Raw genomic sequence first — 15,894 nt, 5'->3', positions numbered from 1 at the left:
GATTAGTCCCCTCAACACACACTGCTTCAGCACCTGCAACTGTTGGGATGTTCCATTCCATCTTAAGGAACAGACATGGGACTGTTGCGTGTCCCATGTCTGTAACACACACCAGCATTGTATGCTGGGAACTTCCGTTTGTGTACAGCTTTCTGTTTTGCTTTGGACACGAAGGAGATCAGACATGTTTCCTTTTGTCTTGATCTACGCTGAATAAACCTGCTTGTGAATATGCTCACACAGCCTCTCCTGCCACTTCTGTTTGCGCAGCGTTTCTCTGCTGAATAGCATGCTCCGTCTTCTAAAGCCTGGGTTGCAGATTTATGCTGCACCAAGGACCGGAGTTCGCCCGGCACACCGGCCGGTGGGCTGGAGCCAGCTGGGGGCCTGCCAATTGCCCCTGTTTCCTTGGGTGCATGCCAACGGCAACACGGTGATAACAATATTGACCAGCCACACGGGATTGTTGTAAAGATTGCAACGGGAGAAGGAGTGCAAAGTCTCTGCACGCTCAAAGGTACTTCCTTTCAGTTTTATCAAAAGAGACTTCCAGCAATAAACACATAAAATTGCTACCTATCTACCTACCCACCCACCTACCTACCTAAAATGCTAGGAATCATCCTCATCTCAATTTGCATTAGGTCCAGTTGTGATCGACTCTGGGGTTGCGGCGCTCATCTCGCTTTATTGGCCAAGGGAGCCGGCGTACAGCTTCCGGGTCATGTGGCCAGCATGACTAAGCCGCTTCTGGCGAACCAGAGCAGCTCATGGAAACGCCGTTTACCTTCCCACCAGAGTGGTACCTATTTATCTACTTGCACTTTGACGTGCTTTTGAACTGCTAGGTTGGCAGGAGCAGGGACCGAGCAACGGGAGCTCACCCCGTCGCGACCTTCTGATCAGCAAGTCCTAGGCTCTGTGGTTTAACCCACAGCGCCACCCACGTCCCAATAAAAATCTAGAACAAAATAAATCAATATCATAAAACCCACCAACGATAAATAAAACAGGCGGCGGCAGAAAGAAATCATTTTCACTGTGCCCTTTATCCCTGTCCAAAGCCTAATTTCTTCTATTATGCCTGTTTTGTGTTGTAATGCAAAAGTCAGATTCCAAGGCATCACACCCCCAGCAACTCTATCCCAAGGTTATGCCAGGGCCCCTTCCAACAGCCACAGTGGTTATCTCATCATCAGAAACAAATGAGGCTCTGCAGTTTGCCCTCACACACTTTCCCAAGTCCCTTGGGGTTTGTGAAGATCAGTATCACTTACGCAGAAAGCCCCTTTCTTCCACCGGTGGCCTTTCAGTGTCCGATAGAGTCGGCCAGCAGAGAAACCACCAAAAACCCTAGTGCAGAGGACACAGAGAGGAGAAACAGTTACCTCCCATCACAGGTCAGGCAGAGGGATGGTGGCTGATGCAAAGGACAAGCCACACCACTTACCCCATGAACATGAAGAGGAAGCAGGCTGTGGTCATGAGGGCACCTCGGCTGGAAGGAGACAGCATCCCCAGCATGGCCACAACTGAAAGGCAAGAGGAGGAGTATTAAGGCCCACCACTCACAAACCAATACTCCACTGCAGAAAGCCCACCTGCCAGAATTCAAAGAGAGCCCTTGCACACTGAGAAGGGGTGTGTGTGCTTTGCTGAGTATTCACAAAGCACATTTGTTCACCGCGGCACTATTTTTCAACTTTTCTATCCCCACTTGTTTTTTCAAACAGGCTTGAAGTGGGTTAGCGAGCAGTCATGAAAATAATATTAATACTTTATTATTTGTACCCCGCCCATCTGGCTGGGTCTCCCCAGCCACTCTGGGCAGCTTCCAACAAAGATTAAAAATACATTAGAATGTCACACATTTAAAACTTCCATGAACAGGGCTGCCTTCAGATGTCTTCTAAAAGTTTGGTAGTTGTTTTTCTGTTTGGCATCTGATGGGAGGGCATTCCACAGGGCGGGCGCCACCACCGAGAAGGCCCTCTGCCTGGTTCCCTGTAGCTTTGCTTCTCACAATGAGGGAACCGCCAGAAGGCTCTCGGCGCTGGACCTCCGCGTTAGGGCAGAACGATGGAGGTGGAGACACTCCTTCAGGTATACTGGGCCGAGGCCGTTTAGGGCTTTAAAGGCCAGCACCAACACTTTGAATTGTGCTCGGAAACGTACTGGGAGCCAGTGTAGGTATTTCAAGACTGGCGTTATATGGTCTCGGCGGCCACTCCCGGTCAGCAGTCTAGCTGCCGCATTCTGGATTAGTTGCAGTTTCTGGGTCACCTTTAAAGGTAGCCCCACATAAAGCGCATTGCAGTAGTCCAAGCAGGAGATAACTAGAGCATGCACCATTCTGGCAAGACAGTCCGCAGACAGTTAGGAGACATAATCCCTAAACAGCTCCGATATACATTTAAAGCAAACAACTATCAACAGCCCACGATTCCCTAGAATGCAAAGGGGTCTTTCAAGGGGGTGGGGGCCGTCAGGAAGTGGCTTCAAGAGGAAATTGACATCTGAGCATCAGAATTCAGACAGAGCAGATGTAACAAGGTGTCTTGGCAATTGCCATAAGGGCTTTGATGTAAGGCCACACCTCCCAGCACAGAGGCACCAGCTTGTTCAACAAGCTGTCTTCCTCCTTAGCCTGTAGAGTCTCTTCTCCCCTGCCCCCTTTTCCCAAAGAAGCACCCCCAGGCTCCCCAGGTGGGATACTCACAAATAACAATCAGGATCATGCAAAAGAGCTGGATTCCGGAGCCCAGGAGGGAGCTGAGGATCATGGGATATTGAGGCGGCCTGAACACATCACCGTGCACCAGCTTCCACCCAGATTCCTCCATGGTGTCTTCCTGCAGGGAAAATCGACACACAGGGGGATTGAAATCAAGCCCCACAAAACGGGCTGCTATTCTCCCCCTACTGCCACAGAGATGTGCAGAGCATGTCCTCTCTTCCCCCAGGGCTCTGCTCTTTGCAGGGAGTCACCACATTTCACGAAACCTTAAAGCCCTTCTGGGTACTGGCTGCAGCTGAAAAGTGTTTCTCCCCAGCAAGGAATGAGAAGGCAGGCCTGGCAAGGTCTGCTGAGAATCTGCTGTTAAGCGGTTAAGCCCCAGTATAAACTCTGGACTAGCAAGGGACTCTCTACCCACATCACTAGCTATGGAATTTGATGCCACAAGACACAGCAGCGCTTTTAAAAGGGGATCATTCAGGTGAACAGCAGAAAGGGACCAGGTGGCTACTGGACATTATAGCTATGTGCTACCTCCAGGTTCAGCCTTGCTCCACTGGGCTTCCCAGAGGCATCCGCCTGGCTGACAATAATTTATTATTTATACCCAGCCCATCTGGCTGGGCCTCCCCAGCCACGCTGGGCAGCCCCCAACATAATATCAAAACACAGTAATGCATCAAACATTAAAAGCTTCCATAAACAGGGCTGCCTTCAGATGTCTTCTGAAAGTTTGGTAGTTGTTGTTCTCTTTGACATCTGGTAGGAGAGCGTTTCACAGGGCAGGTGCCACTACCGAGAAGGCCCTCTGCCTGGTTCCCTGTAACTTGGCTTCTTGCAGTGAGGGAACCGCCAGAAGGCCCTCAGTGCTGGACCTCAGTGTCCGGGCTGAACCAAGGAGGGTTTAGACGCTCCATCAGATATACCGGACCAAGGCCGTTCAGAGCTTTAAAGGTCAGCACCAACACTTTGAATTGTACTTGGAAATGTACTGGGAGCCAATGTAGGTCTTTCAAGACCAGTGTTATGGGAAACCCAGTGCTGAATAAATTCAGATTTAATCCAGCTGAGCTCTTCTTACATTCTCTACCCATTTCCTTGGCTACCTCCCCTCTACCCTTCTCAAAAGGAGAGTCTGGGAACGTTCTCAAGATGCAAGGAAGGGTCTCCACTCCCTCTCCACCCCACCCCACCCCACTTGACAGCCCCAAGCACATCACGCTTCTCGTACAATGTCATCTTCCTTGTTGTAGTTGGCAATATCCTTCCGGAGCGTCCGGATGATGATCATGCTGAGAATACCTGAAACGAATAAGACCTGGAATGAATGAACTGCCGTTTATTCCACTGAGCAGCTAAGCACCTGCAAGCCAGCAGCATACGGGAGCAGAGGGTCATGAGGGGTGATGCGTCAGTCGACACAGAGTCCCCCACAGTCCACATTTGCCCACAGAGCTTCAGCCGTGTCCTCAGACAGTAGCAATGGGGGGTGAGGTTGGGTTCTCACAGCAAGAATTGCACTTTTGAGTCCCCTACACCAATGGAGGTGCTGCTGCTGCTGCTGCTGCTGCTGCTACAAGTATTCATTTTCAATTTTCTCACGCCTTCTGCCAACGCACATGGGGCCACAGCAAAAGCAGAGGAAGTTGCCACTTGGACAGGCCCTTGGAGGGGATTCTTTTCTTCTTCAGAGGCATTTTAAAAGTGTCTCTTTCTTGGGCTGCCATGTTGGGCAGTGGGGCCCAAGGGGAGGAGGGGAGAAAAAGCAAGGTAGTCAAGTAAAGGGAGCCAGAGGGATCTATACCTGCTCCTGGATATACTCAAGATGAAGTTATAACCCCGGTAAGTCCCAGGACTTTATTATAATCACACCAGTGTTAATACCCGTACAACTCTTTTTAACCAGGTAAACAGTACCTCTGTGTCATAGTGGAATGACTTGAGTCCTATGTATGGACTGTTTGAAGTATTTCATATATTCCTCACTAATAATAATAATAATAATAATTCTATATTTGTACCCTGCCCACCTGACTGGGTAGCCCTAGCCACTCTGGGAGGTTTCTAACATACATAAAAACATTAGAAAACATTACCCATTAAAACGCTTCCCTATATAGTCATACCTCGGGTTACAGTCTTCTTTCAGGTTGCGGACTGCCAAAACCCAGAAGTACTGGAACGGGTTACTTCCGGGTTTCGGCAGTCGCGCATGCGCAGAAGCACTAAATCGCGCTTTGTGCAGAAGCGCCGAATCGCAACCTGCGCGTGCACAGACGCGGGTTGCGAACACTGCAGGTTGCAAACATGCAACCCACATGGATCACGTTCGCAACCCAAGCATCCACTGTACAGGGTTGTGTTCATATGTCTTCTAATGGTTATATTCCATTCTATTCTATTCTAAGCAGATAATGTTCTTTATTGAACCTATTCTTATTTTAAAAAAATAAATAAAAACAAATCACTACATCCCTCATTTCTTGCAATGCTCTCGTTGTGCGCCAGGGGGCGCCCCTTCCTTCCAAAAACGGGTCAAAAGGAAGACTTGTGCATTGGCCCTCCCCTCATGTAGCAACACAAAATTGCTTGCAGCAGTTTCCATCCAGTGCGCAGGGTCGGTGAGTTGCCCAAAGACACAGGCATGCTGAGGAAGTGGCACATACAGGGTGCAGCATGGACTGTGGCCCTTACCCTACACTGCTTGGCCACAACTGAAGGGAAAGCAAGGCACAAACCGGCCCTGCTGCAGCTCAACCCCATCTGCAGGCAGCAAAACTGAGACGCAGACGACACCAGCACTGAGCAAAGACAGGCAGCTAAGGACACTGACGGACACACAAGTTGCTGGTGAAGAAAACCACTGTGACCAGACTGGGTGCCAGAAGCATTCAGTACATATTTACAACCAGCTTCCAATCTTTGCAATACCCTCACAGTCTTTCAGAGTCTACCTATGAAGCAGAATGAGGAGGCAGAGCGGAACGTGCCCTTCTAGGCCTGAGACTGTGTTTGTACACCAAGGGCTCCACAACAGGGTGAAAAAAGGTGGGCTAGAAACTGAAGCTTTAGGGCTAGAATCAGAGCTTTAGGGCAGCAGCTGAAGAAGGAACAAAAAGGGTTTTCCTGTGTGAGTTTCTTGTGGCTGTTTAGCTGCGCAGTTTGATCCATATTTTAGATTTAGGGGAGCTAGTCTCAAACATTTGTTGGGGGAGACCTAGGTTTTTTGGGAGGGATTTATTTGTCCTGTCTCCACACTTTTTATGATAGAGGACCACTGTAGTCACCCCCAACGACACGTTCCCAAGATGGAGGGTGAGGGAACAGCTGCAGTCGCCTGTGGTTCCTGCGCAATGTTTGCCATCTTGCCAAAGGTTGCAGGCAGCTTTACCTGCAGCAATTGCATGTTGATTGCCCTCTTAAAAGACAAAGTCCAGCAACTGGAGGAACGTGTAGCTACGCTCCAAAGAATTAGAGAGCTGGAACTCTTCTTGGAAGCAACAGAGCACACCGTCTCCACCAAGGAAGAGACAGGGGACTCCCCTGAGAAGGTGGCTAGTTCACCAACACAGGAGCCAGATATATGGAGAAACGTGACTCAAAGAAGTAGGAGGCCCAGGGTTCGCTCTGATTGTTTAGAAATACGCAATCGCTTTGAGGTCCTTTCCCCTAGCATGGAAGACGAAGAGCAGACTCCATTTGAGGATCTCTCCCTCATTACAGTCGATCAGGTATATGAAGACGAGGAGCAAAGGCAGTCCTCTGGGAATGTCCAGGCGACCTTGGAACCGACAGCTCACAGAAGAACCCCGACCAGACCTAAGAGGAGGCGTGTAGTGGTGATAGGGGATTCCCTACTGAGGGGAACAGAAGCAGTGATCTGTGGGCCTGACAAGATGTCTCGGGAAGTGTGCTGTCTCCCCGGGGCTAAGATCCAAGATGTAACTGAACGACTGCAAGGAATCATAAAACCCACTGACAAATACCCCTTCCTCTTGGTTCATGTGGGAACCAATGACACTGCAAGCAATAGCCTCCAGAAGATCAAAAGAGATTACGAGGCTCTGGGCAGGAAATTGAAGCAATTAAATGCACAAATTGTCATCTCATCTGTCCTCCCAGTTGAACGACGTGGCCCAGGGAGAGAGGGAAAAATAGTGGAAGTGAACAACTGGCTTCGCAAATGGTGCAAACAGGAACGGTTTGGATTCTTAGATCACGGAATGCAGTTTCTTGAAGATGGACTTCTGGCAAGCGATGGGCTGCACCTCACAACGGTTGGGAGGAATGTTTTTGCAAAAAATCTCAGAAACCTCATCAGGAGGGCTTTAAACTGACTAATGTGGGGGAGGGAGACAGTGCTCCTGAAGGTAGGAGTCTATCAATTGATGAAGATGATCATCCAAATGTCATAGACCGAATGGAGCAAAGAGCATGCAGACCTAGTGGTGGGAGGAGAAAATCCTTAAATAAGAGACACGGGGGAATGATTAATGGACTTCAATGTCTGTACACTAATGCGCAAAGCATGGGAAATAAACAAGATGAGCTTGAGCTCCTGGTACAGCAAACTAAATATGACATAATAGGAATCACTGAAACCTGGTGGGATAAATCCCACGATTGGAATGTAATAATGGAGGGATACAATCTATTTCAAAGAAACAGACCAGACAAGAAAGGAGGAGGAGTGGCGTTATATGTCAGGGATGTGTATACCTGTGAAGAGATCCAAGATTTAGAACCTCAAAGCCAAAGTGAGAGCATTTGGGTCAAAATTAAGGGAGAGAAGAATAACAGTGACCTCATTGTGGGAGTTTACTATAGATCCCCAAGCCAAACGGAGGACATAGATGATGCCTTCCTGGAACAGATGGCCAAGCATGCAAAAGGAAGGGAGATAGTAGTAATGGGGGACTTCAATTACCCGGATATTTGTTGGATGTCAAACTCAGCCAAGAGCATAAGGTCAAACAGATTCCTCACTGCCCTTGCAGACAACTTCATTGTCCAGAAAGTGGGAGAAGCAACAAGAGGAACAGCCATTTTAGATCTGGTCCTAACCAATGTTGATGACCTGGTTAGTGGGGTAGAAGTGGAAGGATCATTAGGCGCGAGTGATCATGCTCTTCTGAAGTTTACTATACAGCGGAAAGGAGCAGCCAAGCATACTAGGACTCAATTTCTCGACTTTAAGAAAGCCGACTTCATAAAGCTTAGGGAAGTGCTGGGTGAGATCCCATGGACAGTAATACTAAAAGGAAAGGGAGTTCAAGATGGCTGGGAGTTTGTTAAGAGGGAGATAGTAAAAGCACAACTTCAGGCAATACCAATGAGACGGAAACATGGAAGGTGCCTAAAGAAGCCAGGGTGGCTATCTAAAGAACTTTTAACTGAGTTAAGATTAAAAAAGGATGTGTACAAAAAATGGAAAAGGGGGGAAACCACCAAAGAGGAATTCAAACAAATAGCCAGCACGTGTAGACACAAAGTCAGAAAAGCTAAAGCACAAAATGAACTCAGGCTTGCTAGAGAGGTTAAAAACAACAAAAAAGGCTTTTATGGGTATGTTCGTAGCAAAAGGAAGAACAAAGAAACCGTGGGGTCACTCAGAGGAGAAGATGGTGAAATGCAAACAGGGGACACAGAAAGGGCTGAACTCCTCAATGCCTTCTTTGCCTCAGTCTTCTCCGATAAAGAAAACAATGCCCGACCTGAAGAATTTGGAGCAAATGATTCAGCAGAGGAAACACAGCCCAGAATAACTAAGGAGATAGTACAAGAATACTTGGCTAGTCTAGATGTATTCAAGTCTCCAGGGCCAGATGAACTGCATCCAAGAGTATTAAAAGAACTGGCAGATGTGATTTCAGAACCACTGGCAGTCATCTTTGAGAATTCCTGGAGAACAGGCGAAGTCCCGGCAGACTGGAGGAGAGCAAATGTTGTCCCTATTTTCAAAAAGGGGAAAAGAGAGGACCCAAATAATTACCGCCCAGTCAGTCTGACATCAATACCAGGGAAGATTCTGGAGCAGATCATTAAGCAAACAGTCTGTGAGCACCTAGAAAGGAATGCTGTGATCACCAATAGTCAGCATGGATTTCTGAAAAATAAGTCATGTCAGACTAACCTGATCTCGTTTTTTGACAGAATTACAAGCCTGGTAGATGAAGGGAACGCAGTGGATGTAGTCTACCTTGATTTCAGCAAGGCATTTGACAAGGTGCCCCATGATATTCTTGTAAAGAAGCTGGTAAAATGTGGTCTTGACTATGCTACCACTCAGTGGATTTGTAACTGGCTGACTGACCGAACCCAAAGGGTGCTCATCAATGGTTCCTCTTCATCCTGGAGAAGAGTGACTAGTGGGGTGCCACAGGGTTCTGTCTTGGGCCCGGTCTTATTCAACATCTTTATCAACGACTTGGATGATGGACTCAAGGGCATCCTGATCAAATTTGCAGATGACACCAAACTGGGAGGGGTGGCTAACACCCCAGAGGACAGGATCACACTTCAAAACGACCTTGACAGATTAGAGAACTGGGCCAAAACAAACAAGATGAATTTTAACAGGGAGAAATGTAAAGTATTGCACTTGGGCAAAAAAAATGAGAGGCACAAATACAAGATGGGTGACACCTGGCTTGAGAGCAGTACATGTGAAAAGGATCTAGGAGTCTTGGTTGACCACAAACTTGACATGAGCCAACAGTGTGACGCGGCAGCTAAAAAAGCCAATGCAATTCTGGGCCTCATCAATAGGAGTATAGCATCTAGATCAAGGGAAGTAATAGTGCCACTGTATTCTGCTCTGGTCAGACCTCACCTGGAGTACTGTGTCCAGTTCTGGGCACCACAGTTCAAGAAGGACACTGACAAACTGGAACGTGTCCAGAGGAGGGCAACCAAAATGGTCAAAGGCCTGGAAATGATGCCTTATGAGGAACGGCTAAGGGAGCTGGGCATGTTTAGCCTGGAGAAGAGGAGGTTAAGGGGTGATATGATAGCCATGTTCAAATATATAAAAGGATGTCACATGGAGGAGGGAGAAAGGTTGTTTTCTGCTGCTCCAGAGAAGCGGACACGGAGCAATGGATCCAAACTACAAGAAAGAAGATTCCACCTAAACCTTAGGAAGAACTTCCTGACAGTAAGAGCTGTTCGACAGTGGAATTTGCTGCCAAGGAGTGTGGTGGAGTCTCCTTCTTTGGAGGTCTTTAAGCAGAGGCTTGACATCCATATGTCAGGAGTGCTCTGATGGTGTTTCCTGCTTGGCAGGGGGTTGGACTCGATGGCCCTTGTGGTCTCTTCCAACTCTAGGATTCTATGATTCTATGATTCTATGAAGCCCTTATGCGTTGGGTTTTCTACTGGCGCAGGGTTTCCCTTTTATTTTATTATGAGGCAGTCTTTCCAAAGTCCTTCTACATGGGTAGTAGACCCAGCCAGGATCATCGGGCCATGTGGTGAGGGTAGGATGCGAACCCAAGCCCACTGGACTATTTCTGATTTGTTACTCTTTCGCTCAGCATATCCATAAATGATAGCCCAGCTGGGTCTACACGACTTGGCTAGTTAAGTCTCTATTCCTACCGTATAGTGGCAAGATCACCCCTCCCCACCCAACAAAACCCCCTGGCTTCTCTCTTACCCGAAAGGAAGAACACGACCACGACAGAGTTAATGATGGAGAACCAATGGATCTGCACGTCACTCATTGTGAGGTAAGTGTCCCAGCGAGAAGCCCATTTGATGTCGCTTTCCTATAGGAGAAGTTTAGCTAGTTAGTAGGTTAATTGAGTTGGTCCACTATTATTCCCACGCTGGAGATGGAAAGTTGAGGCAAAGGGGTAAGTGGGGTATTTGGTTTTCTGCAAATCAGTGCTTTATGAATAAAGAAATAACCCACAGGAGTTGTATTCAACTAGGTTCCACTCAGAAATTAATGGCCCCAAGCTAGCCATGCCCATGGATTTTAGTGGGACTACTCAGAGCATGACTGGCACTGGATGCAAACACATACATACCCCGCTGCCCAAGAAGAAAGCAAGACAATAATCCTAAAGATCAAGAGAAGACCAGCTTGGCTCCATCTGTTGACCAGGGAAGGAGCAACTTGCAGGGACCTGGAATCCCCTCAGCTCACTTCCCTGTTAGCATGTACACTCAGCTCCAACTGACAAGATTCCCTGGGAATGCAAACTCTGGGCCCATGCATCAGCCAGAGGTCTAAAGGCTGCTAAGTTCATGCTACAATTCACTTGACAGAAAGAGGGATTTAAATCTTGTACATAAATAAACGAACGAACGACCGACACGCAAAGGCAAATCACACCCAATTCCCAAGCAGCAGACTAGGGGACAAAAAGGCACACCAGCCAGAAACACCCTAACAGGTTCCCCAAAGGCTGAAATGGAGCAAGGCTTTTCACAAGATGGGTGCCACCACCTAAAAAGCTCTGCTTCTTCAACATGGCACCCTCTTGACGCCTTGGACTGCAGCTTCCATCAGCGTATGCTGGCTGGGACCGATGGGAGTTGTAGTCCTAACCTGGGAAAGGGTGCTTTTGTGACTCCGTAATTTTTTCTTTGAAGGTAGCACCTGAAGCAAGCTTTCTCCTGTTGAGTCTTAACCTGTGGTGGGAAACCTACTTGTTTTTAAAAGAAATGTACAGGAGATGAAAGGAGTTCCCTTAAAGACAGCTGAGGCCCTCCAAATCCATGTTCCAACACTGGCTCCCACTCTTCTTTTTAATTAGGGTTTCCCAGCCCTCGGACACCTTCTCCCCACAGTGACCATTTCCCCTACACCAATTCCACCTCCTCCCCTCTTTCTCCCCTCCCCTCCCCTCCCCTCCCCAAATAAAAAAGCCAGCCCTCACCTCCCAATGCACAGAGTAGGTGAAAAGCAGCTTGTTCTCCTTCGTGGGGTCAATCTCTTGAGGAGCAGAGTTGGCAGCTTCAGGCAAGACACAGGCACCCTTTTCGTCAGCTTTCAGATCTAGGGGGCAAAAAAGCCTCACGCGTCAGAAGCAGCAGCCTGACTCCAGGGACCCAGGCCCTATACAAGCTTGGGGTCCCCTCACCCCCAACTAGCCTCGTGTGGCAATCCTCTGGCTGCGCTGCCCCGCATGTTCCTCCGGTTGAACAAACGGATACACAGGAATGTGGGAAGCTGCCCTTATAGTAAGACCATTGGTCCGTCTTGCTCAGTATTGTCTACACTGACTGCCAGAGGCTCTCCAGAATTTCAGACACGGAGTGTCTCCCAACCCTACTAGAGATGGTGAGGATTGATGCTCTACCACTGAGCTACGGCCCTGAGCTACGTATCCCTACCATGTTCCTGCTGCAAAAGCAGCAACGCATGAAACACTTTTTCATGGAGTCAGACCTTTGATCCCGCCACACCAGAGATGGAAGCCTATGGCCTATGCACCCCCTTCTCATGGTGCTAGAGGACTCCCATCAGCTGCACACCCAGTGTAGCCAATGGTCAGGGGCGAGGAAACTGGAGTCCCAACCATTTATGGTTCCCCACCCTTCACCTGCACTGGGCGGCAGTGACTCTGCAAAACGTGCAGGTCCCTTTCTAAACGATTTCTGTGAAATGGACCAGGCTGGCTGCACCTGCCTGCCCATGGGTTTTTTTTGCCAATGAGTGAAGTCGGAGCTGTGATTGATAAGAGAGTTGCTTTGGGTAGCAGGCAACAGGAATCCCCGGTGTCCCAAACTGCTCCTGTTTCCCAATCCCATTCAGTGCACTTTCCCTGCTTTCTGGGTCCATGCCTAAAGCCAGCCAGAGAGAACATGCAAGAAACCCTCAAGATTGAGCGAGAGCTGCTCTCTCCCTCCCATAGCTCACCCCAAACACATCATAATAATAATAAATAATAATAATAATTTTTTATTTATATCCCGCCCTCCCCAGCCGAAGCTGGGCTCAGGGCGGCTAACAACAATCAAAATAATCCAACATTCTAAAAACATTCATTATAAAATTAATTAAAATCAAATTAATGGCAACCATCAAGCAAAATTCTGTGCAGATTGCCAGAGGAGGGGGTCAGGCTGTGCCCTGATCAAAGGCCTGGTGGAACAGCTCTGCCTTGCAGGCCCTGAGGAAAGATGTCAGGTCCTGCAGGGCCCTAGTCTCTTGTGACAGAGTGTTCCACCAGATTGGAGCCGCAGCCGAGAAAGCCCTGGCTCTAGTTGAGGCCAGCCTAACTTCTCTGTGGCCTGGGATCTTCAGGATGTTTTTATTTGCAGACCGTAAATTTCTCTGTGGGACATACCAGGAGAGGCGGTCCCGTAGGTAGAGGGTCCTAGGTCGTATAGGGCTTTAAAGGTTAAAACCAGCACCTGGGAGCCAGTGCAGCTGGTATAGTACCGGATGAATATGATCTCGCAGTGAAGACCCCATAAGGAGTCTCGCCGCGGCATTCTGCACCTGCTGGAGTTTCTGGGTCAGTCTCAAGGGCAGCCCCACGTAGAGCGAGTTACAATAATCCAGTCTGGAGGTGACCGTCGCGTGGATCACAGTGGCTAGGTCAGGGCGAGAGAGATAAGGAGCCAATTGCTTAGCTTGGCGGAGATGGGAAAATGCCGCCTTTGTTATAGCTGTAATCTGCGCCTCCATAGAGAGGGAGGTATCGAGGATTACACCCAAACTCTTAACGGATGATGTTGGCACTAATTGCGCCCCCGCAAGAGATGAGAGTTGCCCCCTCAATCCCATATCGCCCCGTCCCAGCCAAAGGACCTCTGTCTTCGAAGGATTTAGCTTCAACCGGCTCCCACGTAACCATCCAGCCACAGCTTCCAGACATCTGGTCAGTGTGTTTGGGGCCGAATCAGGGGATCTCCTCTCCCACCTGTACTTTCTCCTCCAAAATGTCCCTCTTAGTTCAAGTCCAGAGCTTGGCCTCCCTGTCAACACAAAGCCCTTGCTCTCTTCTCTTACCAGCAAGCTTAATGCTCTGCGGAACGACCTCAAAGCGGACCACCCTGTAGGTGGGCTCTTGGTTCTCTTCCACATCCTCTCTGTGGTAGTAAAGGATGAAGGAGAGGTGGTTGTGCAGGTAGAACTAGAACAGATGGGATATCAAGAGAGATGTTAGAAGCCCTGGAGGAAGAAAATACAAATTAATTGGGGTGATGTGCACTATCTCTCCAAGTGGTTTGCAGGCTCAGAGGTCTCCTTCGTGTGTTGCACTTCTCCTCAAACTCTTCATGATAAGGGAGTACAGATTAGAAGATACAGTCATACCTCGGGTTAAATATGCTTCAGGTTTAGTGTTTTCAGGTTGCGTTCCACTGTGACCCGGAAGTAACGGAACAGGTTACTTCCGGGTTTTGCCTCTCGCACATGTGCAGACACTCAAAATGATGTCACACGCATGTGCAGAAGCGGCAAATTGCGACCCGCGCACGCGCAGGTTGCGTTCTGCTCAGGATGCAAACGGGGCTCCGGAACGGATCCCGTTCACATCCAGAGGTACCACTGTACATCAAACTACAGACTCACAACTTGCCCTGGGGGGTGGGTTCCAGGGATTGTGTGTAAAGCTGCTATCACATAGAGCCAGAACCACCCCCTGTGCAACCACCCCTACCATTCCAGAGCCAACACACTAAGTGAGCCTTGCCCACCATGTAAGGCGGAGAGCATTTAAGCTTTCTGACTTGCTTATGAGGCTCTGGGAGGCGCCTGCTAGGTCTCATGCAAGAGCCTCCCAGAAAAGCAAGCCAGAGAGCTTAAAAGTGCTTTCCACAGCAGGAAAACCCAGCATGGAAAATCCATCTTGCGTGCATTTAATTTGTGCAATCGCAGCTGGCCAGCCGCCCAGCATGTTAAGCTGTGATCGTGCAACCCATTTAGGATGCTGCCCCCGCTCCCCCGGCAGAAGATAATTCAGAATTTGGAAATCAGAATAAATTGCCCGTATCAAACCATTGGGCTAATATTTAAAAATCCAGGCTTCCTGTTTTGTATGGGGCGTATTAGACTGCAAGCCTGTCAGCATTTGGCTTTTTAAAATCCCTGTACAGCACGGAAATCTTTGTACAGCACAGAAGGAAAAGCTTTAGGTGCCTGACAAATAAACAGTAATTCTCAGATCTCACACATTCACCAGCCTATGTGTCATCTGATCTCCAGAGGGCAGGAAGGAGAGGGCAGGCTTAGTGTCCAGGCAGCTCGAATACTTTGGGAGAGCAGCATGCAGGTTTGTGGTAAACACTGCCTGAATTTTCCTCCCTGCCACCTTTCAGTTTCTGGTATGTGTGCACATGCGCACTCAGATTTCCATACAACATTCACAGCAAAGTTCAAAGGCCTATGATTGGTACATTCAATATTACAATGCAAAATAAAGTGTGCTTTAAAGGGAGCTGCTGTGGTCACTGCTTTATTTTCCACAACAACTGAAACAGGTGCCTACAAGTAAAATTCAGAGGGTTCATGCTGTTGTGGCGCCCCTGAATCATCCCCTCCTCCCCCAGGCAAAAGAACAGGTTGGAGGATGGATGGCGGTTAACAGATTGAGGTTGAATCCTGACAAGACAGAACTACTGTTTTTGGGGGACAGGAGGCGGGCAGGTGTGGAGGACTCCCTGGTCCTGAATGGGGTAACTGTGCCCCTGAGGGACCAGGTGCGCAGCCTGGGAGTCATTCTGGACTCACAGCTGTCCATGGAGGCACTGGTCAAATCTGTGTCCAGAGCAGCTGTTTACCAACTCCATCTGGTACGCAAGCTGAGACCGAAGCTCTACTTATTTCCCGCTTGGATTACTGCAATGCACTCTATGTGGGGCTACCTTTGAAGTTGACCCGGAAACTACAACTAATCCAGAATGTGGCAGCTAGACTGGTGACTGGGAGCGGCCGCCGAGACCACATAACACCGGTCTTGAAAGACCTAAATGGCTCCCAGTATGTTTCCGAGCACAATTCAAAGTGTTGGTGCTGACCTTGAAAGCCCTAAACGGCCTCGGCCCAGTAGACCTGAAGGAGCGTCTCCACCTCCATCGTTCTGCCCGGACACTGAGGTCCAGTGCTGAGGGCCTTCTGGTGGTTCCCTCGCTGGGAGAAGCCAAGTTACAGGGAACCAGGCAGAGGGCCTTCTTGGTGGTGGCGCCCGCCCTGTGGA

At 48.9% G+C, this 15,894-nt stretch overlaps 1 protein-coding gene across 2 annotated transcripts in view; it reads right to left on the bottom strand.

Annotated features, from left to right (window-relative positions):
* Positions 1 to 15,894, bottom strand: part of TM9SF4 (transmembrane 9 superfamily member 4) — a 36,714-nt gene that overhangs the window by 7,987 nt on the left and 12,833 nt on the right. For both annotated transcript variants that reach the window (XM_028735598.2, XM_028735597.2), the window contains exons 6-12: positions 13,707 to 13,830; positions 11,626 to 11,744; positions 10,395 to 10,506; positions 3,969 to 4,039; positions 2,720 to 2,852; positions 1,451 to 1,532; positions 1,278 to 1,353 (exon numbers count right to left, since the gene is read on the bottom strand). In XM_028735598.2, the coding sequence (XP_028591431.2) occupies positions 1,278 to 1,353; positions 1,451 to 1,532; positions 2,720 to 2,852; positions 3,969 to 4,039; positions 10,395 to 10,506; positions 11,626 to 11,744; positions 13,707 to 13,830 (717 nt within the window). The remainder of the gene's footprint in view (positions 1 to 1,277; positions 1,354 to 1,450; positions 1,533 to 2,719; positions 2,853 to 3,968; positions 4,040 to 10,394; positions 10,507 to 11,625; positions 11,745 to 13,706; positions 13,831 to 15,894) is intronic.

The sequence above is a fragment of the Podarcis muralis genome, chromosome 5, assembly GCF_964188315.1.
Source record: "Podarcis muralis chromosome 5, rPodMur119.hap1.1, whole genome shotgun sequence".
Taxonomy (NCBI): domain Eukaryota; kingdom Metazoa; phylum Chordata; class Lepidosauria; order Squamata; family Lacertidae; genus Podarcis; species Podarcis muralis.
This window is presented reverse-complemented; position numbering and strand designations above follow the sequence as displayed.